At 35.7% G+C, this 27,384-nt stretch overlaps 1 protein-coding gene across 3 annotated transcripts in view; it reads left to right on the top strand.

The window, feature by feature from the left end:
* Window positions 1–26,859, top strand: part of Msr1 (macrophage scavenger receptor 1) — an 80,968-nt gene extending 54,109 nt beyond the window's left edge. For 2 of the 3 annotated variants that reach the window (XM_023717305.1, XM_023717306.1), the window contains 2 exons: window positions 14,513–14,701; window positions 25,652–26,859. In XM_023717305.1, the coding sequence (XP_023573073.1) occupies window positions 14,513–14,701; window positions 25,652–25,785 (323 nt within the window). In that variant the 3' untranslated portion in view covers window positions 25,786–26,859. The remainder of the gene's footprint in view (window positions 1–14,512; window positions 14,702–25,651) is intronic. The other variant, XM_004633052.2, reaches the window with a different exon arrangement.
* The last annotated feature ends 525 nt before the right edge of the window (window positions 26,860–27,384 follow it).

Raw genomic sequence — 27,384 nt, 5'->3', positions numbered from 1 at the left:
TTCTTCTTCTTCTTCTTCTTCTTCTTCTTCTTCTTCTTCTTCTTCTTCTTCTTCTTCTTCTTCTTCTTCTTCTTCTTCTTTCTTCTTCTTCTCTCGAGCTTTCTTCTTGATGAATAACTCTTTCTAAAGTGGGATCCGACTCACTGCACAACAGATGAGATAAGTATCAAGTAGCTGGTAAGACAAGATTGCCCCTGCAAAATCCCAGCAGGCAGGGTTCATATTAGTGGGCCAGTCTTACCATGTGGTTTGATAATATCTAGAATATTCTTGCCTATTACTTATTAGGTAGCAAGAATGCTAGTTTCATTCATACATAATGTGAAAGATTTATAACTAACTAATCATACCACATTCTCCTAGGTATGCGTTGTTGTAAAACCTGTTCTTATTCTACAAGAATACTGAAAAAAACCTCTAAGATTATCACATAGAGTTGATTGGATTTGACAAGGCAAACTTCATTTTCTCATGCCTTGGTTTGTGGACTCATACAGGAGATTTATAAAAACTCTGGGATTCTAAAGTGCTAAGTGATTTACCAAAAACTTCTTAAAAATATGTGACACTTTTACTGTCATTTTACATTCCTAAACATTAGATTAGAGATTCAAACATTTAAGAAATAATATTTATTATTATTTGTTTATTAATATTTATTATTTCTTAATAATAAAAAAGAGATAATGTCATAATAACACCCTCCATGTCAGGCCTTCAGCAAAGGACTTTGTAATCAATAATTCCATTACTCACTCCTCACACAAAAATATATCATTACATAACTTTCCTATGAGATTTACAATTGTTAAGAACTGTATAACATCACATACTTGTGTGTGTGTGGTGGGACTGCAATTTAAATCCTGGTTTATCTGATTTTAGATTTTTTAAAATGAGCACAGCGTTGTAGTGCATTTTAAGGTTATCTCCTCCCTTCAAAGCTTTTCACAATCTATTTACAAGCTAAATTAATCTTCACAATAGTTCTATAAGGTCAATAAAATAAAACATAACAAACGAAGGGCTTTAAAGGCAAATAGGCCAAACAAGATGTTCATGGTCAGAAAGCAGGATTTCTGTATCACTGGGACTAGAACTGGATCCCTGGTTCCAAGTCTAGAGAAGCGTGCTGTTTCAGGCACTGGACCTGCGCCTTCCCTCTGGAGCAGAGACTGACACTCTCTAGGCATAAAGCGCTCAGTACTTCACCCTAGCTAGGAGAACACATGTTTGGATCCAGTGTTCACTACCAGCATTTTTCTCTGTTCTCTTTCTATTATCACTCAAACAAAATATGCCAATTCATATTCTTTTCTTTTACCTGACAAGATGTTATTTTGATCACACTAAAATGATAAAGAGAAGTAATTATTTTCTAGATGAGGAGAACGTTTCTTTGTTGAACTTCTGAGGCTTCCATATTCTTCCCCATCCACTTTTGGGCACAGCTGTTGGGCGTGAATCATGACCGCGACTTCCATGTGCACGTAGAATGGAAACCACGTGCACTTGTTCTCTACCATTTGCGTTATGCCAGTGTGACTATAACTTGCAAAGACAGGTATGGTTTTGAGCATAAAGAAAACATAGCCCACTATGCCAAGGAGAAAGTACCGTGCCTTTCAGGTGCCTCCAGCCCCAATTCAAAGCACACACTCAGTTATTTTGGAAAGCTGGTTTCTCTTCATAAAGTCACACAATTCTGTACTGACTTGTCAGCACTGCCAAGAAGTGTGGAGACTAAGTTTCCTGGGATACATTAGGGACACTGTGCTCGGCAGACCCAGGTCTCAGATCTCCTGCAGCTTTTCTGAGATGGAGCTGCCAATGCAGTTTGTACTTTGACACAGCACTTCAAGTTTTCAGTTGTTTTTTTTTTTTTAAACATGGTGTCACATAGCAAAACTTAAAACTTGGAGATAGTTATTACATTTATTTTATAAATGAGCAAAAGAAAGCTCACAGAAGTGAGATAATTTATTAATGTCTCAAATGGCTTAGCAAAGACATTTTTATGAGGTTTGTGTGAGACCTACATTTTCAGAAACAAAATAGAATGATGACATGATTTATGCTATTTTATGACGGAAACTTTCCAAACAAGCCCTGTTTAATTCTTAGTAGATGACATATTTTTATTTTACAAGAGTTTAAATGAAAAGTAAAAGTTCAAATAAGTTACAATTAACTAAACTCAGTTCCACTTTATAAAGTTTTAAAAGTTGGCATTCTAAGTTACTCTAGAAATTAAGACACCTAGGAATACATCTCTAATAATTTGATTGCTTTAAAATTAACACCATCTCTTAGGGCTGGCTAGATAGCTCAGTAGACTAAAGCACCTGCTTAGGCAAAGGAGAGTGCCCAGGGTTCCATCCCCAGAGTGCCGTGCCAGCCCTGCCCCCAGGGCACTCTGAGTCAGTGACAGATACTTGGCGTGGTGGTGCACCTGTAGTCCTAGTGCTTGGGAGGCTGAAATGGGAGAATCACTATGAGTCCAATCAACATAGTGAGACCCTGTAGATCCTGTAGACCCTGCAGACCTTGTACTAAATGCATTTTTTTCTGTTTCTTAAATTTTTTTCTTTTCTATATATTATTTTATTGGGAAACAAATAGCAATGAGACAGTTTCAAAACTGATTAATAGGACAGTTTCAATAATAAATACATTGTAAATTGTTATCTTCTTAGGGGTTATCCATAGTACAAGATGCAGAAAGGATATCCGGTCCAAAAACTATTGGTACAAATCTTTCTTCTCATTAAATTAAGTGAAAGTAGCTGTATATCTATCCTAACTATTCTGCATTACAGATACAAAATGGTCCTTCCTTTGTATCTCCTTTTATTGTTTAGTCCTGTCAGAGATGGGTACTCCATTGGCCTCTAAATACTATAGGTTCATGAATTCAGCAAAACAATCTAACACAGTCCAGCAGTCCACAATAGTAGTGGGTTATCCACAGAAGATGTTGACTTGAGCCTTTCACAACTGAGCACACTAATATGGCTTTATTTTATATACCTCATTTTTATACTTTTCTGCTAGATGGTTAAGACCAAGATAAAGCAAGACCTATATAACAAGCGATGTAACTTTTGTATCTCATAAGGTCAGTCAAGAACCCTCAGCATTTATCTTGTAACCCTGTACCGCAGTTTGCAGATCCTTTGTCAGTGTCAGCCATGTGGATGAGCCACGGCCATTGCTTGATCAATTTGCTTTCTATGAAAGCCTAAGAGAATGTTTTGTCTCCATGGGACTCTCCATAGGCACACTGTACGTCACCAAATACATTGCTCTGTGGCCCTATAATCTCCTTGATCAGAAAATTTGGGACACAACTGAGTTACATGATGTTACAGTATAGGTTCTCCTATGTCCTGAGACTTCACCGACCTTGAAAGGTTAGGGTCAAAATGTTGGCTGTCCTTACAGCCCTTCTATTTCTCTAATTTTTGGTCTGAAAACTTAGGTTGTCAACCCTCCAGAAGAGAAGCTTATTATTTCCCTACAACATATGCAGTTGGGTTTAACTTCAGTCTGAATATCAAACATCTTAGGCCTAACATGGAACAGGTACTTTCCATCAAGTATTGATCTGTTAAACTTTAAGTCCCTACAGAACATGGAGAAAAATATTTAAAAATGAAAACTATTTAATGAATATGAATAAATAATTCCATATTTTTACACATAAATTTAGAAATCTAACCATATATACTAAATACATTTTTAAAAATAAAATAAATAAATAAAATGAACATCATCTCTTAAAAAAGGAGTATGTTTCTTTAAAAGCAAATATCTTTGTTGAATTGCAAATTTTAAACACCAAATTCTTGCACGTTAAAATGTTACTAATGTTTCAGCCAGATTGTTTTAGAGTTTTATCTAATGAATCAATTAAAAAATTGAGAAATTAAAAATATAAGTAATAAGTTTCTTCTCTTTACTTTGAAATAGTTTACTCTTGTATGTAATATCAAGTTAAACACTATCACCTCAATACAATTCATTTTAAATCAATAAGTGTTCGATCTGAGTTTGAGTTGTTCAGCATTTGAACTACAGATGTTCAATATGAACCTGGTTGATTTTTCTTACTAAATAATTTCTATTTCAAATAAAATATGTCGGACCTGGCTATTCCATAGTTTCAAATCTGAGTGGTCAGTTTGATTTTGATAACTGGAATTGTTTTAGAGCCAAAACCATTTGAGGAAAATTTTGTTTTTCTATATCTTACACAAATCTTTGCCACTTCCATAGTCCCAGGTTTACTGATACTTCCAAAAGATCAAATCCATCTGCAACCTCAGAATGTGTCCTTATTTGGACGAAAGTATTTGCAGGTGTAACTAAGCTAAAGTGAGGTGACACTAGATTATGAAGGACCCTTACCCAATGATCACGTCTTTAAAAAGGAAAGGACCCATGGAGACACAGGGAAGAAGAACATGTGAAATAGAGGGAGGGACTGCAGCAACACAGCTGCAAGAGAAGAAATGCCACCACATGCCATGCCAGCCCTGTCTCCAGATGCGCTGAGCTGGCCACTGAGTCCTAGCATGGTGGCACATACCTGTAGTACCAGTGCTGGGGAGGTTGAAAACAGGAGGATTGGTGCAAGTCCAAGCTGCATAGTGAGACCTTGTACCAAATACATTTAAGAAAAAAAAAAAAGAAAAGAAAAAGAAAAAGAAAAGAAGAAATGCCAAGGAACACCAGGCATATTCGGAAGCTAAGATGATGAGAAGTAGATTTCCTCAGGGCCTTCAAAAGGAGATTGGCTCTCTTGACTCCTTGGTTTCAGACTTCTGGCCTTCAAAACGAGGACAGAATCAATAAGTCATACAGTTTGTGTTCCTGTGTTATGGTAGTCCTCGGAATTCAATGCACTGAGCCAACTTTCAGGATGTTCCCTAACTCATCCTAGGGACTTCAGAGAATTGCATTACACCCAATGCGACAGCACAGCTAGAGATGTCTAAGCCTTTGAGTTGAGCCTCAGGCTGTCTCATGGCTTTTCGTCCATGTTCAGTGTAAAAACTGTACCCACTCCCTTTTCAATCACATTCTTCTCTTTACTCTGTCCTGAGATCTACACAATTCCTGACCCCTGGAATATGACCAAAAATGTTGGGGGTTTTTTTTCAGAGAATTTTAACTGTATTTTGCCAAATGATATCTGGAATGTGTTAATGATCTAAGACCTGAAATAATAAATATCCTTTTTAGCAAAGAATTACCATACTTTGTGAAGATGTTCAGGTTAATTCCAACCATATATATACATATATATATATACATATATATATACATATATATAATTATATTGTATATAATGCATATATTAATATGCAATACTCCAGTGTAATAAATTTGATTCTAAAGTCTAATTTAAATAAGTGGTACAGGGGGCCTGCCCCTTAGCTCAGTTCTTTAAGTGGCTGCTTCAACAAAGCAGTCTGGCTCAAATTGCTGTGGTTCAATCCCCACAACTCAAGCCAGCCAAACCTGCCCTGAAGGCATTCGGAGCAAAAATAAATAAATAAATAAATAAATAAATAAATGGTACAAAAGAAGTAAACATTTCCCTGAGGTAAGTAATACAACATTATACACTTCTCAACTTACTCTAAAGACAGATTTTGATAAACCCATCATAAGTAGAAAATATCTTGTCAAAATTGCATTTAATATACCTAACCTACAGGCATAGCTTAGCAACACAGGACACAGTAGTGTCCTATTTATGAGCCCTAATGATCGACAGGGCTGACTGGGAATTATAGCTTGCTGCCCACCATCTAAAGAGGGTATTGGAGGCATATTGCTGACCCAAGAAAAGATAATCTGAAGCTCAGTTTCTACTGAATGTGTATTTCTGTCACACCAATGTGAAAGATGAAAATGCCTTCAATTGAACTCTTAAGTTTCAGTTGTAATTGAAGTGAAATGGTCATACTCCACATAAGTCCTTTGTCACTTTAGCACTTTACTTCTACTCAGTAACAGTGATGGTCACAGGAAAAGTAGTCCCCAGGACTCACATTCTCCCAGATTTCTATTTTCAACTGAGAATTTTGTGTGACTAATTAAGATTAGTAGATTCATGCTACTTTTTAAGGGTTCCTATATGGTGCACTTTCATAATTTATTCAATTTTCAGGTATAGCTCCATCAATGAAGCTATGAATATGCTATTTCTTTTCCTTTTCTTTTCTTTTCTTTTCTTTTCTTTCTTTCTTTTTCTTTTTTTCTTTTTTTTTTTTGAGAACCAGGGATTGAACTTGGGCCCATGTGCTTGCCAGGCAAGCGCTTATTTTACTGAGCCATCTCCTTGGCCCCTTGATTGTGCTATTTCTTCAAATAAAATTATTTCAGACATAAAGACAAGAAGGAATATTTACAGCAAACAACTAGCAAAGTGTCATGTACATATTATCTTGATTTTTATGATACCAACATTTATCAAATTGGCAACAGGCATTTTTTTTTAAGAACCAGAAAGTCCCATATCACTCTAGTCCCATAAAAGTTGTAAATATCACTTCAGTCCAATTATAACCATGTCCCTTGTTATTCTGGAATTTGTATGTCCTTTCATTCATATTTTTATGTACTTACTGCCCATTGATAAGTAGATAAACAATAGATGGCATTATTTTATAGATCTTATTTTTAAAATTAATTTTATTGAGAAATAGCAATGAGACAGTTTCAAAACCTATTAGTAGGACAGTTTCAATAATTAATATATTGCATATTATTGTCTTTGTAGTGGCTCTTCAGAGTACAAGATGCAGACATGCTATCCTGTCCAAACACTATTAGTATAAATTTTTCTTCTCATTGAATTAAGAGAAAGTAGCTGTATATCTATCCTATTTTGTATATACAGATTCAAAATGGTTCTTCATTTGTATCCCCTTTTTTGTTTAGTTTTGTCAGAGATGGATATTCCATTGCCATTTAAATATTGTAGGTGCATAAATTCAGCAAAATAATCCAATATAGCCCAGTAGTCCATAACAGTAGTGGGTTATCTGTAAGACTGGCAATGTCAGAAATTGTTGACTTCAGCCTTTTACAGCTCAGCAAATTAATATAGCTTTATTTATATGTCTTCTATAATTAATAGTACACTCTCCTGTGCATTTTCTTCCCCTCAATTTTATTCATAAATTTTAGCATTACTTGAGTCGTAGATGCTTTATAACAGTAAAACCAAGAGTGAATAACTAAGATAGTATTTATTTTAATTGTTTTTAAATAATATACAGTTTTTTCTTAGTTTTTAAGTAATATACAGCTGCACCTCAGCTTATGAACTAAAATTGTTTTACAGTTTGGGGAATGATGGCTGCATTTGTGTTTGTTCAGGGAAGATGGTCACACTTGCATTCCCCAAATGACGCAGAGACTGTGAACAGAAGAAATTTTTTTTTGCCAAACATTTTTGAGTTGTTTGCAAGAAGTTTTGAAGAACTGAGCTGTTACTGTGATTACAGAAAATAGGAAAGAATGTATATGTTGGCTTTGCATCCCACATGCATTGGAGCTGTTGATATGATAGGAAACTTCCTCTCATGTTACTGTATAGAAAATTTTGCATAATTATATATTTTAATCCTAATGTGGTTACTTAACTTCTAGTGTCACTCTCCATTTTTTACACACTCATTCTGAGTTATTTTTAATGGCTCTAAAACTAGAGGAAATGTATAAACTATAGTAAACTTTTCCTCTATTCTGAGATATTTAATAGAGTTCTATTTTACATCCACCTCTAAAAGTAAATATTAATAAACTACTGAAAGTGATCACTTTTATTATTTTTTAGGCACTGACTTAGACTAGGTTACAAAATTACTCTTATAAATTATCTGTTCTATTACTTATTTTTGTATTTATTATGGTTTTAGAAATATGAATGAGCAATCTATATAACTATTTCACATAAGTTATTATTTTATACACATACTTCGGTGCTGGGGAGATGGCTCAGTAGAATAAGCATTTGCCTGGCAAGCTCAAGGGTCTGAATTCAATCCCAGGTCCCACCAAAAAATAAATAAATAATATATATGTGTATACACACACACACACACACACACACACAACTTAACAGCGTTGTAGTCTTTTGAGAACTAAGTAGTATAAATAATGAGACCTTCAGAAAGTTCAACCATAGCATGAAGGTACAATAGATCAAAGCAGAGATAAGTCAAATCACTTAATCTGATTGAATGCAATACACATAAAGAGAAATCCCTGCCCATTCCCAGACACAAAAATCTCACTGATAATGTTTCACTATAAATTATAAACTCAATCAAACTAATAACTCATAGATGGTGATTTGGCTTTCCATGCTGTTTGTGCATGGGGAAACAATATCTTTATCATGCAGATTGAAATATTCCAGTTTTTAAGGAAATTGTATTTTTCATTATAGACTTAATCGACATGCACTTCTAAAATTTGGTTTAACTTTACTCTTTTATTAAATGATATGTCCTGTCTCCAAACTGACCAAAAAAATCTGTGTTAAATGTGTAAGACTTTCAATAACATTCTTCCAATCAAGCCTTTCCATGTTGGCAAGCTCTCAGTAGCCAGGTTGAGAGTTTTCAATAATGGGACTTACATGTGAGCCAGTTATATCAATCTTCCTCTTATGATTTCTTTTACTGCTTCTTTGCAGAGAAATTACATTCTCTCTAGAGAGTTGAAAAGATTATTAAGTCCTCTCACTCCTATTGCTTGATCTTTTAAGCATTTGCCAGTGCAACCAATTCAGGTAATCCATGTATGAATATCATTCATTCATTCATTCATTCATTCATTCATTCATTCATTCTAGTATGAAGAGACTACTATGTGACAACCTTCATTTTTCTGCATGTGAAAAAGTTAAACAAAAGAATCTTAATCTAGTGGGAAAAATAAAAACAATTTTATAATGGCTTGAGATAAGCTAGTGGTGAAAATCTGGTAAAAGTAACTTGCTCACATTTGGGATGGTAGAAAAATGAGAAGAGAGAGAAACAAGAAATTTCACACAGAAACCAATGGCTCAGAAGTAAAGAGTGGGGTTTATCTAGAAAAATGTAAGTAGTCACATTTAAAACAATTTAAACATGTAGGGGACTAGGATTTCTCAATAGGTTGGCATGGAGATTAATATGACATTATTTAGTGTAGGAATCTCTTGGTATAAGTATTCCTATGGAAATCCTCCATCATTCTTATTGGTTATGTTTATAACTACATGTAGGGACCTGTTTCAGAACGGATTCAGCAGCAATACTTGATCTGCACACGATCAGATCTCTGTCCCAGCTATTAAGCTCTGCTGTTGGAGAGAGAATGCAGCTAGAGACCATGCAGAACCCTGAAGGAATGGTTGCATTCCACGAAACTATTTGCAAAATAGAGAGCAAGCTTGCATTGGACCAAGACATAGTTGCCCACCACTGATCTAGAGGATTGTCTCCAAAATACTAGAAAATCATCTTTGGAAATAATAAAGATGAACCAAACTCATGTCTGAAATTAGAGGCAAGTCTTCTTTGTCTATAGAAGCGTATCATAGTTGATTAATAGCTCCTCTTTGAGAAGGATGAGTTTTAAATGAGAAATCTGTAAAAATATATATTTATAAAGTTTATTCATTAATATCACTGATAAATAATATAGTTATTCCATTGCTCATCACAAAATGGAAACCTCAGAATTTTTAAACTTGCAAGCATGACAGCTCCATTTGTACAAAATTTTAAAGGATACATTATTTCATGTAACCACCATAAAAAATATATATCAACCTTGGAGAGAAGATATGATGCTTTTGTCAGATTATTTCCAAGATTCACAAGGCATCTAGTTCAGAAAGTTGTGGTTAGATGCACTTGAGCCCCAAGCAATATTATTTTTCCTTTTAATGGTTGAAATATTCAGGCCCTCAGAAATTAAATGGTTTGCAAAGGTTACATTAACAGTGTCAGAGGAGACGGGCTGGCCAAATATCTCAGGATTAAAGCGCCTGTTCAGGCAGATGAAGGGGCCAGGAGTTCAATCTGGTCATGCCGACCTCACCCCCAGGGCACGCTGAGATGTTGACTGAAACTGGTAGTGGTGGCACGCACCTGTAATCCCAGCACTTGGGAGGCTGTAAACAGGAGGTTCACTATGAGTCTGATCTACACAGCAAGATCCTGTAGACCCTTTAGACCCTGTCCTAAATACAATAATAATAGTAATAATAGTGTCAGAAGAGGAATTAAAATCAGAATCTGAAACCAATTATCTGAATCTGAATTTTTAACTAAATTATATTATAAACTTACAGACATGAGAAAGAATATTCTAGAATAAAACACCTAGTATAATGAATATGGGGTATATACATGAAGATTATTAAAATACAGGCATCATTTATGGAATGGATTTAAGGTTTTTGTTTGTTCCAGTCATCCATCAAGAATTGCCCGCTTACCCTCACTCCAGTAGTATTTGCCACACAAGTGACCTAGTTGGCCCAAGCTATTTAGTACACAGATGGAATCTGACCCAATCTATGCTGGAGAAGGACTTGCCTGGATGTTCTATAGTACTGCTAAGAAAGAGACTGAAAAATCCAAACTTAGGGGTTGGTAGCCATATTCTGTTATGTGCCCTGGAAAGCAAAAATACCTAGCTTGGAACAAAAAAGAAAAACGAAGCAGCCTACAGAGAGAAGCTTGGATGAAAGTCATAGAATTCTGAGATTTGTCATGGTTTGGCTGTTCCAGATACTTAAAGATGATCTTTTTCCTTACATGTTATAAGATATCCCCTGAGCCTTAAAATACATTATCATTCACATTTGGGTTTAAGTTATTTGGGTTTCTGTTTGTCTTTTAAGTAAATTTAAAACTTATAATTACTACAGTCATTCAAGAGGCACATAGTCATAAACCAAGCATAGTTGTACACATCTGTAATCCTAGCACTGGGGGTCTGAGACAATAGGATCACAAGTTCAAGGCAAGTGTATACTATATCATGAGACATTGTACATTTCTCAAAGAAAGGTACATATTTAATCTTTGTCTGCATTTACCTGATTTAAATCTAGAAGCTTTGTGTATTTACAAAATAAAATGGAGAATTAGAACAGCTATCCAGATTCTGAAATACCTAAGACAAAAATTTTCAAATAAAAATGTGTGAGTAAACACATGAGTTTAACACCCAAAAACACATTGATTAAATCCATATGATGTCATACAAAGTCAGAAGAAATTGTAACCTTCAGTCTTACAGAGAAATATTATGACGGAGGTTTTGGTGAATTGTTATGACTGAGTTTGGTTAAATTTTTTCCATGCATAAACCTAAAGGTACAGTTGCATTCCATGAAACTTATCCAAACAAACCAGCTAGAATGTGGGATGATCTCTTGCCTTTTTCATCAACATTAACTCATAGGACATCAAGGACTAGCACTGTGTGGGCACTTGTCATCCATCCTTTATAGCTGAAAAATATTCCCTGCTACAGGTATGCAGAGGCATACTCAAGTATGTCTTCCCCTAAAAACCTGTATGTAGATAGATATATTTCCACTCAGAATTCCATGAGCAGAAGAGGTCTGGAAAAAAAAATTCTAGTCATTCTTTTTACAGTAACTGTTTATATAAGTATTAACTATTTTTGACATGACATGTCTTCTCACTAAGATACAGTCTTCTACTTAGTATTTCACAAAGTATTTGCAGCATCTGAGAAATTATTAATAGTGAAAATTATCTGACTCAAGGGCTATAAGTTAGAACCTCTGAATGCAGGCCAACAAATTCTAGTTCTGCTAAATATTAGATTCTGATGGGGGTAAGGTTAGGGTTAGGGTATAAAAAATAATAATAAATACATAAACAAATATGAAACTTTCAGAGCCCTGCTACAGGACAAAAAAGGCTCATTCATGATGTTTTGGGATAAGACATATATGATGCACAATGGGAATGTTTAGGTTTACTTGTCTGAATGATGCGACAACCAAGCTCATGTAAGCAAGTATTTGACTATGCCTGTTTTTTCATAGCATGCCTGATCACTATATTATGCTTGCATATATTATACATGGGAGAGTGAACTATTTGGGTATTACATTGGTTAGTACAATATGACTCTAATGTTGAAAACATTCCATTCTTAGAGTATTCTTTCTCATTTTCTCAGGCAATTACAAAGAATGATTCGGTTGCCCAGGTGTCTTATTCAATAATTGAATTGTAAATAATAGCAAAGTATTCCTATTTTATAAATGATTTTTAACTTGCACTTATTGAGTGAGATACGTGCTATTCACTTGGACATTGATTACATTAATCACTGAATTATATTTTGGAGAAATCATGGAAATAATTATAATATTTACCAACATTCCACTTTTATGTTTCTAAGTGACTCCACCTTGTTACAGGAAATTGTGTTTTCTTTAAATACCTTTGAAATTCTGACATATCAAATTTGCACAAAATCTGAAAACAGATTTTAAATATTGATTTCCAATGAGTTATAAAAATTTGTATTTCAAAACTCAACATTCACACTAAAGAAATATTTTTATTTTGCAAATTACCTCTTGTTTTTTGATAATATGGTATTCCTCAGACTTCTATTTGAAAGTATATATTTAAATACAACTGTATCTATTCTTTGGCTTTGGTGATTATTCACTTGTATTTAGCACTAGCTTTTCAGAACTATTTTCACTCTGTCCTTCAATCTCTTCTTCACCCAAGTACTTTAAAAACACATACGGAAATAAGATGGACTATTTAAAGAACTTTGTTCATCCAAATGTACTGTTTTATAATAGCACTTGTATACTTTGATTTATCTGTCTCTAGGCTCAAAATGTATTGTGTTGGCTTAGAATATGGGAAATGGGAATTTTATATTTATGCAAATCTCTCTGCAGCATGATCAAGATTTTATAAAAATTTAGCATATATATGGGAATTTTCATTAGATACTACACAACAAAATTTTATGATGATATTTCCTTATATCTTTGTAAAGCTTACTACTTTAGACATTTCTAAAAATACATGAAAATTTCAGTTTTGATCTCTTTTTTTTTTGTATTTTAGAGAGGGTTCTACAGGGTGTTCAGAGTCTCACTACTAAATTGGACTTGTAGTGATCTGCCTGTTTACAGCCTCCCGGGAGCTGGGATTATAGGCACGTGCCAACACGCCCAGTTTCAATTGCTGTCTCAGTGTGTCCCAAGGGCAATGCTGGACTGCAGGCCCCAGGGATTGAACCCCTGGTCCCTGCACTTACTTGCAGGTGCTTTAATCAACTGAGATATTTTGCCAGCCTCTAACTTTTTTCATTCCCCTCAAAAGTACTGTATGGGAGAATTCAGGGTCCTCATTATGAGGGACATCCTAGCTATTTGTAGAAGACAGGGGGCCTGCCCCATAGCTCAGTTCTTTCAGTGGCTGCTTCAACAAAGCAGTCAGGCTCAGGTTGCTGTGGTTCGATCCCCACAACTCAAGCCAGCCAAACCTGCCCTGAAGACATTCGGAGAAAAAAAAAAATCCTTATTCCTTTGGGGCCGGGAGATGGCTCAGTGGAGTAAGCGCTTCCCTGGCAAGCGCAAGGGCCTGAGTTCAATCCCCGGTTCCACCAAAAATAAAATAAGTAAATAAAACCGCTGTCTATTTGTAGACAACTATTCTCACTAAAGTTGCCTCTTTCTTTTAGCAGAAGTTATTATGTCTGTGGCTATCTGTATTTTGTTTATGTTGTCATAAAATATCTACTCCTTATCTCTGAAAGTACGAATTGTATTCAAGTTTGTATACTTAGTTTGTCAGGAAAATAGTGACTCACTTCATTATGAATTTTTAAAATAGCATGAAAAAATCTACAGAACTTTAATAAATGCTTAGCTGTGGCTCATTAAGGTCATTAGAATTATAAACCTCTGAATGTTCTCATCTGTGTAACAGGTCAACATAGAACTGATTTTGCCCTTCCATGTGTATGAATACAATTCTTGCAGTTAAAACTCTTTGCCCATAGGTGGTGCTAGAAAGTTTAATATTTATTCCAATAATTGAAATTACTGGAAAATGAGGGGGAAAAAAAAAAGTTAAAATACTTTTTCGAAAAGAAAATAAATGGGGGCCTGCCCCTTAGCTCAGTTCTTTAAGTGGCTGTTTCAACAAAGGAGTCAGCCTCAGGTTGCTGTGGTTCGATCCCCACAACTCAAGCCAGCCAGTCCTGCTCTGTATGTATTCAGAGCAAAAAAAAAAGGGGGGTGGTCAAGGAGATGGCTCAGTAGAATAAGCGCTTGTCTGCAAGCACAAGGATCTGAGTTTAATTCCCGGTTCTGAAAAAAAAAAAAAAAAAAAAACCCAAAGAGTATTACTGTACAATACAAAAATTAACAATTATTTCATGGATTGATTGATTGACTGATTGATTGATTTTACAGCTTTGTCTAAGACAGTTCGACTGGTTGACGGTAGCAGTCCTCACCAAGGCAGAGTGGAGGTCTTCCACCAGGGTCAGTGGGGCACCATCTGTGATGACCACTGGGAAATACGGGCTGCATCCGTCATCTGCCGAAGTCTGGGATACAAAGGCGTTCAAACCGTGCACAAAGCAGCTTATTTTGGGAAAGGTAATTTAAAGAAAACCTGGCTTTAACAAAAAAAGGGAAGAAACACAAAGGTGCTCTAATGGGATGAACTAAGTGGGGACAGGAATGTGTAGGAAGGTAGAAAATTCCCTACAGGGTTTTTTCAATAGTCTTTCCTAGAAAGGAGAAATATAAAGTGTCGGATTCCACTGATCTCTTGGTGTACACCACAGAGGGGAGAAAAGTGTGGCAGGAAGGAGGAAAAGACAAAGAAGACAAGGGCTGGGTCAGGTGATGGCCCATTGCTTGATTGGCAAACTGTGCCCAACAGCAGTAGGGGCGTTTATTTAGAACTTTAGAAGTTACTATCGTCATGTGCCACACTGTTGCCTTGTGACTAATAGCAGACATTAACCAGACAGGATGCTGTTCTCACAACCGAGGTAAGCTGACTGCTTCAGGCACTGAGACCAAGTCCTACTCTCACACATTTGGCCAATTTCCAGCTTCAGCAGCTCCCAACAAAAAAGAAAAGAATATTATAGTAATTGTGTATGCTCTCTGACAACCTGCGATGTTTAAATTTCCCTTAGACTTAACTTAGTTGGTGAATATCGATGTAGAATCAGGCAGACAATGAACAGGGACAAGTGGGTTACTGCCAAGGCACTGTCACACCCTGGGCGGCTCAGCCTGTGCAACAGCGATGGGAGAGCAGCTGAGCCATCTGCGTGATCCCTTACACTCGTCCTTCTGTGGAACTAGAAAAGAAGGTGCCCACCTTTGTTTTGACATCCCCAGGAGGTCTCCAAGACAGCAGGCCACTGTTCAGCCTCTCTGGTGCTCCTGTCTTTGTTAACCACAACAACAAACCAGGAAAGGGAAAAGCAATGGACTTCAGCACCCACTCCTGGCTGATCCCTTTTTAGCGAAGAATCAACAAAAGCCAAATGATATTCTCTTCTCAATTTGAGATTGACCAAAAAATAAATAATTAATTAGGAATTTGTGTATATATTCACTTCAAAGACTCAGGCACCTGTTCTATGAGTATTAAAAGGGCTACAGAGAAAATTTGCAGGCGACAAAATATCTAAGTGTCTCTCCATGAAACTTTTACTATGGGCTTTTCTCTAAATTGCCATGTTTAAATAGACTTTATGTATAATTAAACAGATACTTCAATTTTGAATGAGAAAGAGATTAAGTAAAGGTAGTCATATGCACACTTTTAATCAATATATCCTACTTACATTATTCTCCAAAACTGATAGTTTCTTTGAACTTATTGCTAACAAAAATTAAGTTGATTTCATAAATGTTATAAATCTAGATAAATATGAGGAAGCTGGAAAAATGGAGAGAAAAGTGCATGAAAACCATAAAGATAAAATAGCATTTTCAGATAATCTTATCTACAAATAACATTTCCAGACAATCTTATCTATAAATATTTATAAACAGGCAAAATAGGAGAATATGTCAAATCACCATATCAAAAGATTGGAATAAGATATTATAGATTTTCTTAACTGCCTAAAACTTAAGTGGGTCAGGCAAGATAGCTCATCAGACTACAGTGCTTGCTTAGGCAAGCTTAGGCAAGAGCATGGGCTGCAGCTAGATCCCTAGCCCCACATTCCCCACCAGCTCCTGGCTGAGCCTGCCACAGAGTCCTGGCATAGCGACCACTCCTGAAATCGCAGTGCTGAGGAGGCTGAAAGCAGGAGGGTCACCATCTGAGCTGCATAGTGACATTCTGTAGCAACTAAATACATTAAAAAACAAGATAGTTATATTGTGCCTCAAGTTTGTAAATAATGACTATAGGTTAGACATTACATTAATACCCAAATAATATGGATAATAGGACCTACTCATAGTCTTTAATCTTTTACTTAAATGAATTTTGGTGTCAAATATGAGGCATAGATGTAAGCAGAGATCTCTGGCTCTAACATTTTTGGAGCTGTGAGAACATGGAAATTTTATGAAAAGACTAAACACAATAGAACAGTGAATATGCATTCTGTACCTAGGCCAAGATCTTAGAGGTTTCAAATTTTTCTACCACTTTGAGCTCTTCCAAACTTTATTCTCAAAACTGTGAGCCTAAAATCATTCTTGTACTAAAAATTTTACCTTGTAAAGTGAAATTTTTAAGGTTCATAAGGATTTTCCACAGAGGAAAAAAAAAAAAAGGAAGCAAATAACATAGTCACTCATAATGGTTAAGACTGAGAATGGGCTAGGGAGATAGCTCGGCTGTCTAAGCATCTGCCTGGCAAGTCCAAGGACCTGGGTCTGAGCCCCGGTACTGCATGCCCTGATGGCCCAGCCCAGAGCCAGCTACTGTAACCAGGTATGGTGATGCATGTGCACGCCTATAATCTATCCCAGGGCTGGGAAGGCTGAAACGAGAAGATCACTATGAGTCTGAGCTACATAGTGAGAGCCTGTGCCAGAGAGAGAGAGAAAGAGAGAGAGAGAGAGAGAGAGAGAGAGAGAGAGAGAGAGAGAGAGAGAGAAACAGCTGCTAACCTAAGCTTCCACAATGATGAGGAGGAAGAAAATCCATTTCTATGATAACTAAAAATCCATACAATGAGGCTATTTACTTTAAATATGAACTGTATAAAACATTTCAAGTGATTGTTATTGTCCATATAATAGATGTCTGCAGCTCTAGCGGAAGACATACAGTTCTTACCCATGGTAATTTATTCACCTGGTACATAGTAAATAGGACTTCTATTTTGGAATAATGGATAATTTAAGAATCTCAGAATATGTTTTGGGTGCAAAATAAATATAATGCTTACCAATTGTTCAGATAATTTGTCACAAGAGAAGAAAAATATTCTAAAATAATGTTAATCCAGATAAATTCTTTTGTACTTTAAGTCAGTGAGAGTTGACCATTCTGTTTTTAGGTTAGTTTATTTAAGAAGCAAGTTTAATAGTACAGCTTATTAACCCTTAGTTTCCAAGGCAAACATTTCATGAATTACATAAACAAAACCAAATTCAGAGGGGAAAAGAGTTTTTGTGCTTTAACTGAGGGGAAACCAATGAGCTTTGGCAGAATATAGTACAAGGTACCTGAGCTTTATTGTTTTTTGTCTGAGCATGAAATCTTGCCCTGGACTTCAAAGATAGTTTTACTAGGAGTTCCTTGCAATGCATAGTTGCAAGTTCCTGTCTTCAGATTGCATCAGCTTTTAAGGACCATTCTCCTAAATGAAATACTCTTATTAAAACCTTCTACTCCATCCTTCTTAAATCTCTAGGAGTTTTTAGTCCAGACCACTGACAAGAAAGGATAAAAGGAAGTGTCCTCAAATACCAACCAGAAAATATTTTTCTAGTTCAATAAGGATTGAAGCAGTAGGGCCTAGCCTTGTGTGAAATTATGTGCTGAGCTTTGTAAAACTTCGTAAAATGTGCTTAGGTTTTCTTGACATAATTGACTACTTGTCTAATATGGTTAATTTTTATGAGGCTATGTGCTTAGAGTGGAGTTCCTATACATTGTCTCAGTTCTCTTATAATGAAATGGTAGTGTATCAGATTTTTAAATTTCCCTCTCACATTTGGGGGCATCTAGTGAAGCCATTTGGGATGACTATGAGTTGTATATCTAAGAAGATAGAAATTAAAATCTTAGCTCTGGTGTTTAAGTCTCAGAGTTTCAATTGTGAGAGAGAGCGAGAGAGAGAGAGAGAGAGAGAGAGAGAGAGAGAGAGAGAGAGAGAGAGAGAGAGAGAGAGACAGAGAGAGACAGGGACAGACACAGAGACAGAGACGGAGACGAATGGATAGATGGATAGATAGACAGACCACTTCAATCTAAAGGGCAGTAACGTATGGAAACTGTCCACAACAAAGCCCAGGTGTTGCTCAGTAGCGAAAGATTTCCCAGTTAGCAGCCAGAGCATGGGTAGAAGAAACATGCACCAGGGTTTACATGCATTGCAAGCTTATTTTCCATTCTCCTTGATAGCAGAGTCAGGAATGTATTCCAGTGTTACTGACACGCATGATATTTCGAAGACCAGAAAGGTAACTGATTTTCTGTTACACAGATGTGTGAAAGGAACTCCCATAGTCTCCTAATCCTACTCAGTATTTACCCAGCTTGTTTCAGTTTTCTGCTTATAGTTCAATATCAAGCAGTGAAAGAATACGTAGAAGAATATTTATTTATTTATTGATTTGGTACAGGTTCTCACGATACAGTTCAGACTTGTCATCCTCCTGTTTTCAGCCTCCCCAGCACTGAGACTACCAACATGTATCACTACACCTAGTCTTGGTGGCTGGCTCAGCATGCCTGGAGTGGGGCCCACTTAGCATGCAGTGCCCAGGATCGAACCCCAGTCCCTGTGTTTGCCTACACAGGCACTTAGTCCACTTAACTATCTTGATGGCAAAATTAGGAGGATTTTAAATGATAAAGTAGTAAATGTATTCATTCTAAAAGGAAGTTTTTTTTTTTTAATTTCATGATCAGCTTCATTGAGTATACTTTAAGAGACATGCTTAAATTTTAAACAGCTTTGGGATTAGACTTGGCAAAGTTATTTAGATTCCTTCTTTTTCTATTCTTGCACCTTTAATTTACAGTTTTACCATGGAGATGGGAAAAATGCAATTTTGAATGAGAAATACATACATAAAATAACTTAGAAATATGAGTGCATTGGTTAGGAAAGTAAAAGGGAGTAGGAATTAAACTTTTAATTATTTATTATTTTCTTTGGAAAATGAGAATCAGATTAATATTATATGATTCATAATTACCAAAATTGGAACAAAATGGGAAATCTAAATGTACTCATTTGTTATAATTCTCCACTACAAAAAGAACATAATTTTTGGACACAGTAGCAACACCTCCTCCTCTTTACTTTTTTGGTTTTAAAAAAGCAAACCTGGCTTACTAGAGATAATCCTTGTTAGCTTTAAGAACAATTAGTTTTGCAGCTGCAAGCAAAATGATTTATTGGAATAAAGTTTAAAGCAAGCTCCTTTAAATAGGTGCTTTCATTTGGATGTACTGTTTCATAAAGTGAAATGTTCTTTCTTTTTCCTGAGTAAACAAAACCAGTTAAATTAAGGAAGTGCTGAGAGGCACCTGGTGTTTGTCACCACATGGCACAGTGAAGGGCAGGAGTCTCTTCTCATTTCGTATCAGGGTTTCCTCATTCTTGTTCCAGGGTCTACCGATAGCAAACACTAGTGTGCTTTATCTGGCAATGGCGGCACCTCTGGGAGTGCATTCAGGTGTATCTGAGCCATGTGGATTCTGATGAAGGAAGTAATGCTGGACAGGGAGTAGCTATTTCATCTTCTCCTGAATTCACAGGCATATTTCAGGTTTTTACATTTTATTCCCTCCATATGGAAAGCACTGGAATGTAGATGCTTGCATGTTGGGTATTATGGAAGGGACTTTATAGCCTAGAGAGTTCATCACATATCTATTTTGTTACTTGTGATTCAGTAGTATCATAAATATATGATATATGACAAAAGCTTTAAGTCTAGAAAGCATTACGTGTTGAGTGTTTGCCACATCATATTCAGTGCTCACAGTGCCTGTGAGAAAAAGACATCACGAATACAATATTCCAGAAAGAAAGGAAGGAAGGCTAGTGGAGTTCACATGCCCAAATTTATATAGCTAGTAGGGTAACGGAGTAAGCACAGCAAGTTCATGTCTTCACCTGGATCTCATATCACACGACTTCCACTAGACAGACCATCCTTTGGAATACTTTACCCTTAAGCAATTCACTATTTTAAAATCTTGATTCTTTAAAATCACAAAATGCTAAAAGCAAGTGAAATTTCAATACTATTATAGCTTCAGCCTTTATTCTTCCTGTGCAGGGAAAGTTAGTGGCTTCTCCATAACCACAAAGCTAGAATCCCGCTGCAGTCTATTTGTACCCATTTTGCTCTGTTCTGATTCCAATGGCATTTTAACTTTCCTTCAGAACATGGTGCTCTTATTCAGAGAAGCTCTCCACAAAGCATTCCAACTGCACTCACACAAGCAACACAAATGCATTTCTCCACCACAACTAGGTGCATCCAAACATTTTAAACTCACTTCCTCCTTCGGAAATCTATCCAGTTGCTAATTTTAAAGTACATCATTTTACCACATATCTGGATAACACGTGAAATATGATTGTCATTTTCCCTCTAGAATAATGATAATCTAAAGATCAAAGACCAAGAATGTTAATATGTCTTTTTCTTTACTACTTGGAATTAAACACAGACACTTCACACTGAGGTACAACCATGTCCCTATTTCAATTTTTCTTTTTCTTTTGTTTTTCTGTTTTGTTTTTGTTTTAGTTTTTGTATTTAGGGAAGGGTCTACAGGGTCTCACTATGTAGATCAGACTTGTCGTGATTCTCCTGTTTTCAGCCTCCTAAGCGCTGGGATTACAGGCGCTTGCCACCACACCCAGTCTCACTCACCATCTCAGTGTGCCCCTCAGGGCGGGGCCAGCATGGCATGCCAGGGATTGAACCTGAACCCCAGCCACTATGTCTGCTAAGCAGGTGCTTTAGTCTGTTGAAGTATCAGGCCAGCCCTGGATTTTTTGTTTTTGAAACAAGCTCTCACTAAGTTTTCAAGACTTGGCTCAAATTTGTGATCCTTTGGCCTCACCTTCTCAGAGTGCTGGGATTAGAGGTTTGTGCCACCACATTCAGCTAAATTCTATCTATCTATCATCTATCTATCTATTTATCTATCTATCGCCTGCATATGTAGTTCAGTGGCACAGCACTTACCCACTATGTGCAAGGCCTTTGGCTTGATTCCTAGAAACACACAAACAGTACACATTCACAACACACACATACAGAAACACACACACACACACATACACACACACACACACAAATTAAAACAAAATAGAATTATGTGTGAAGTCTGCAAAGTATACTTTCAGGCATGATAAACCAAGGTCATAAACTCCAGAAGCTATAGGCAACACTTTTATTGCTGTGTACTCTTAAAATTATAATGTAAGGCCTCTCTATAGCCATTGAATTATAAAGCAAATTACAGATATATAGATGGATGGATAGATAGATAGGTAAAATAGGAAGGAAGGCAGGCATACCAGACAGGCAAACAGACAAAGGATTAGAGAATAAAACATACATAAATTTTATATGCTCCTCTGAGCAGAGAGGGAAAAAAACAGAAAGGAAAGATGGGAACAAGCAAAATCCTCAAATGACTGTTATTATCTAAAGAAATAAAAACAAATTTGTTCTTTTATGTTTTAGGTATAAATGAGGATAAAATTTTATGAATTTTTTGCTACCTTTGCATTAATTTTTTAATGCAGAAAACAATTTGGAATAAGACGGGATATATGTATTAAATAAAAATTTCCCCTAGGCTCCATAGTCCTGAATATATTAACATAAAAATAAAACAACAAATCTTTGGAAATTATTTCCATAACTCTATTTGGGCTCCTATGTAGCCAACGAACATCAGTAAATTTTAAGTATCATTATGTTTTGTTGCTTGGCTCTCTTCTGTTATTTTGAGAAAGTCATCCACTTTTTCCAACTCTTAGTTCATCTATAAAATGGAAATAATTGCCATTATTTTACAAGGTTGTTATAAGAAGTAAACTTAAGGATTATAAGCACAAAGATGTAGCAATTGTCTTTTATACAAGCACTCAAAACACGTTCACTGTTTTGCAATCTTTTCTGCATAGCAAAAGAGATGAGTCATGGTAAGGCATTGTTTATTTATCGCATCTTGTGTCTGCAAAGAAAAAGAGGTGCTAGTTCCACATGTAAATATCCCCTCTACCATTGCCACATGCTTCAGTGACTTGTCTGGGTAGGAAGGAGAGCCCCAGTCAGAGGTCAGTTCTGGAGAGCAGGCTCTCCGTTTCACTCACTCATGTGGGCACTCAACACAGATTTATGGAGTGATTGAGTCTGAAATGCAGGGGACTCCAGTAAGTCATTTATGAAAGACACTAGCTCTGGGAAGACACCAGGGAGAAACAGTGGATGACGTTCTTTATTCTGTCTAATTTTCACATTTCTCGACAGTAAAATGGCACAAAAGAACACTTCATTTTTGAAGGGTGAGGATTTGAGAACATAATTGACTAACTACACATTGGATATTTTCTGCTATGTAGTAATTTTTCCCATAATTTTATTAAGAAACAAATAGTAATGAGACAGTTTCAAATGAAATTGGTAGGACAGTTCCAATAATTAACACATTGCATACATTCTTCCTAGTGGTCAATTGCTGTACAATATGCGGACATGATATCCTATTTAGAAACACTATTAGAATAAATCCCTCTATTCATTAAGAGAATGCAACTATATATCTATCCTAACCACTTTGAATACACAGATACAAAATGGACATTCATCTGTATCCCCTTTCTTTGTTAAGTTCTGTTATTTGAATATTATAGGTGTGTTAGCTAAGTAAAATATTCTAAGAGTCCAGTAGTCCATAATAGTAAATTTTTAAGATAGTAGGCTGACATTTTTGTTATCACCACAGGTTTGGCATTTCAGTATTCATGAAATCCCTTACCATTGTTTTAAATGTGTGCTCACATGTCAGTATGCTAATTAATGTAGTAATTTTTTTTTCCTGTTCTGCCTTTCTGGAAAAGCAGTACAGCCAGTGATAGGATGTTCATTCTCAATTTTTTTGTCTGTGCTATAAAAGTTCTGAACTGCTGAGATCTAAATTCAACCACTAGATCTGCAAAATAGCAGTGAACACATCATAGTACCTGGCAACAAAGCCATGAAAACCCTGCATCCTCAACCTTCCAGAAATATGAGACAGCTCTGGCTTCCTCCAAAAGTTTACACTTCTGTTTATTTATTGAGTTTAATGTAACAAATACAAATTGTAAATGTCCCACTGCTTTTGCTCCCTTCCCTGTCAGCATGAAAGCAGTGTTACTATTGATAGAATTGTCATCATTTGCCTGTGTTTTTGAGTAGCCTTTTGTGATTTTCCAAAGTTTTCTATAAGATTTTGTGCACAAATACACTCACACATACAAAGAGAGACATGCTACACTCAGTAAGATCATCTTGAAAATCACAAAGTTCCTGATAAGGCCTCTCATTTAGATATCATGTTCTCTTAAATACTGTTTTTTGTCAGCCATACAGTTTCAAGCCAAAAAGTCTTGAGCCTGACCAGAACTACTTCAAAAAATACTTGCAGTCTCCAACTTACTATTACTACGTCTGTAATTGATCATGCCAGCAAAATCTTTTTCTTTTATATAATACGAGCGTTGTGAATGATGAGTGTGGCTCAGTGGTAGAGCACTTGTCTAGCACACCCAAAGCCATGGGTTATATCCTCAGTACCATAGAAACAAGCAAAAGAACAGTTATAGTGATACTGTTTCTATATCACTTGGGTTCTAACAATTAAATTACTATTAAAATAAGTAGGAAAAATAAAATAAATAGAAAATATAGTGCAGTATAAAAACATAATTATGGCACTTTAATAATGCACATCAAATATGACTTTGTTACGTGTTTGAATCCTTCTAGTGAAAGCAAAGATTACATGAATGCACTGATTTATTTTACATGTGGAAATGAATATGTCCTGTTTAAATTTTTTATTTTCTTTATTTTCATTTTTAAAGTGAGTACCAAGTAGTATTCAAACAGAAAAATTACAAATGGTACAGAATTTCACTAAACAAATAATATGAATTTCACAGTATTTGCTGTATTGCATAGTGTTGTCTTCAAGTTAGTTGTTCATTATTACCAGATATATACATGCAAAATTGAAAGACGAAAGAGAAAAACACATAATAAAGTAAGAAGAAAGCAAAAGGAAAAAAATTAAAAGAAAGACAAAACAAATTGAGGATTACTGCTTCTTTCCACAGACAAACAGATATGCACAACACAGTTGTCCAAACCATTCTGCTTACACACAGATACAGCTGTTTCCCTCATTCTCTCTCTTGTCCTTCTCTTCAGTTCAGTGAATCCTTCCTTTTGAATAGGTTCATTCCCTTTTCTCAGTATCACTATACTCTACAGATTTTATTTTCTCTTTCAGGTTCTCACACTGAGGAGATAATATGATATTTTGATTCTTTTTCTTTTCTATTGTTTCTTTCTTTTTCTTTTCTTTCTTTCTTTTTTTTTTTTTTTTTGAGAATTCTTTTTTTTTTTCTCAGTATCACTATACTCTACAGATTTTATTTTCTCTTTCAGGTTCTCACACTGAGGAGATAATATGATATTTTGATTCTTTTTCTTTTCTATTGTTTCTTTCTTTTTCTTTTCTTTCTTTCTTTTTTTTTTTTTTTTGAGACAGGCTCTTATTGCGTAGACTAGGCTGGTCATGATCTCACTAGGTAGTCCAGGCTGGCCTTGAATACATGTTGTTCCTTGTGCCTCAGCCTCCCAAGTGCTGAGATTACAGGTGTGCACCAACATGCCAGGCTCCAATGTCCTATTTAATTCTAAACACATATAAAAACACTAGTTTTCAAAGGAATTTTTCATCTAGTAAAATTACACAGTAATACTCTTTTATAATCCCATTTCTAAAAATTGAACATAGCATACTTGAAAATTAAGTTCCTGTCAAGGACAAAATTAAGTTCAGTTAGGTTTCAATAACAACTACCAGTCTTTCAAAGTGACCCTTCACACCCTATTTTTATTCTTTAACCTGTGCTTTCATAGAATTTGTACCTTTGTTACAACTTATTTCTGCATTTTAGTAGTTTATACATTGGCTGGGTATAGTTTTCTGAAGCAGAAGATTCATTTTTGTATCTTAAGATTGAGGAACTTGAATATTAAATTTTTTCTTAGATTTAGTGAATGAATTAATGATTTTATTCTGCTCAATCATAAAAATTTACCTATATTTACTAATGCTGTTGTATTTGATTATTGCAGGTACTGGTCCAATATGGCTAAATGAAGTATTTTGTTTTGGGGGAGAAAAATCTATTGAAGAATGTAGGATCAGCAGATGGGGTGTGAGAGTCTGTACACACTCTGAAGATGCTGGCGTCACATGTACTATATAACATAGCAGATTTTCACTCACATTTGTAAAATCATTGTTGCGAGATGTTTTATTTCTTTGTTCTATTAAAATCAATGCAATTAGCATAAAATACATTAAGAATATTATTTGCTGTAAGATATATAGACACTGACTTCCTACTTAGGTAGAAACTGTCAAGATAATTGTATCTTTAATAAGTAATCTAAAAACGTTTTTGTGAAGGAGAAAATCTACTGAGCTCAACTCAATCTAGAAAAGAATTCACAATATTAGTGCAGTTTGGAGGCTCCTGTTACTTTGGAGCAACAAATAGCATCATCTTCTAGGAGAAGACATTTGAGATTTGTTTTTGTGGGGTTTTCTTGTTATAGTTTTAAAGAGCAACTAAGTCAAAGCAATACAACACTTGTCTGGTCATCTAGCACCAAATTAAATGCAAGTGTAAGAACAAAAGGAAGAAAGGAAAACAAAGATGAAAAAGAATAAAATAAAGAAATAATATATAACAGTTGGCATTGAAAGACTAAACATTTTATCTCAATTATCTGAATGGTTATAAATAAATACTTGTAAATTTTCCAAAATGTTTGAGCCATGGTTGTAGGACATTATTGTGTTCAGTGGTTCCAGGTTCTTGCAATCTTGTTCAAAGATGTGGGTAAGACAAAAATGAAGTTGGAAGTGCAACATTTAGTGAAAATGAAGAAGAAGGAAAGGGGCTGAGGAAAGCCTGCAGTGCAAAAAGAAGTAAGAAAAACAAAGACATGACAAGCACAGTAGACAGCCACTACAAGAACAATGGGAGAGCAGTCACTGGGAAGTCAACTACTCCTGTCCTTCATATCCTCTTCTGATGTCAGAATCAGGCCATGAATTACAAATCAGGCCCAATTATCCGTCCTTCTGGAAATGCCCTAATCTACGCCCTCACCATTGTAAAATACTGTATTCAAGTGATGTGTTTACAGAAGCAGGTGCCTTTATTAAATCCTATAGTAATGTTTGCCTTAAAGAGAAAATAGAACACTTGGAGCATTAGCTACTATATGTATTGCTGGGCATAGTGGCACATGCCTGTAATCCCAGCTGAAGTAAGAGACTCATCATAAATTTGATACCAGTCTGAACTACATAATCAAGTTCAAGGCCAGCCTGCACTACATAGCGAGACCCTGTATCAAAAAAGCACATGCACAAAAAAGCAGAAATGATCATATCCAGTTCAATCATTGTGGAAACCATGAAGACAATTCTATCTTGATCTTCCACATACACATTGAAAATCAAGAAAAAACTGTCAGAACTAACTTTCTTAGGAGTCCAGAAAAAGGGTCAAAATTTTGTAACAAGGAAATATTTAGTCAGGAAAAAGTCAACTTCAAAACAATGGGAAAATTGTGTGACATTCTCTCTTGCCACTGCCATATATGTTTTTGGATGCAGCAAAGGTTTGGTCTTGAAGGAACAGTAGCCTGTGTGCTCAAGTAGAAAATGTATTACCTGGTTGCAGAGGAGACAAAGTTCTTCACAAAACATTGTGGATGCCTATGCTTTCAGAAGTAGCATTCTAGCCAGAGTAGAATTAATCTATAAAATAGTGATACAAAAAAACCTGCAA

The sequence above is a fragment of the Octodon degus genome, unplaced genomic scaffold, assembly GCF_000260255.1.
Source record: "Octodon degus isolate 3935 unplaced genomic scaffold, OctDeg1.0 scaffold00051, whole genome shotgun sequence".
Lineage (NCBI taxonomy): Eukaryota > Metazoa > Chordata > Mammalia > Rodentia > Octodontidae > Octodon > Octodon degus.
Note: the sequence above shows the minus strand (reverse complement) of the source record. Positions and strands in the feature narration are given on the sequence as shown.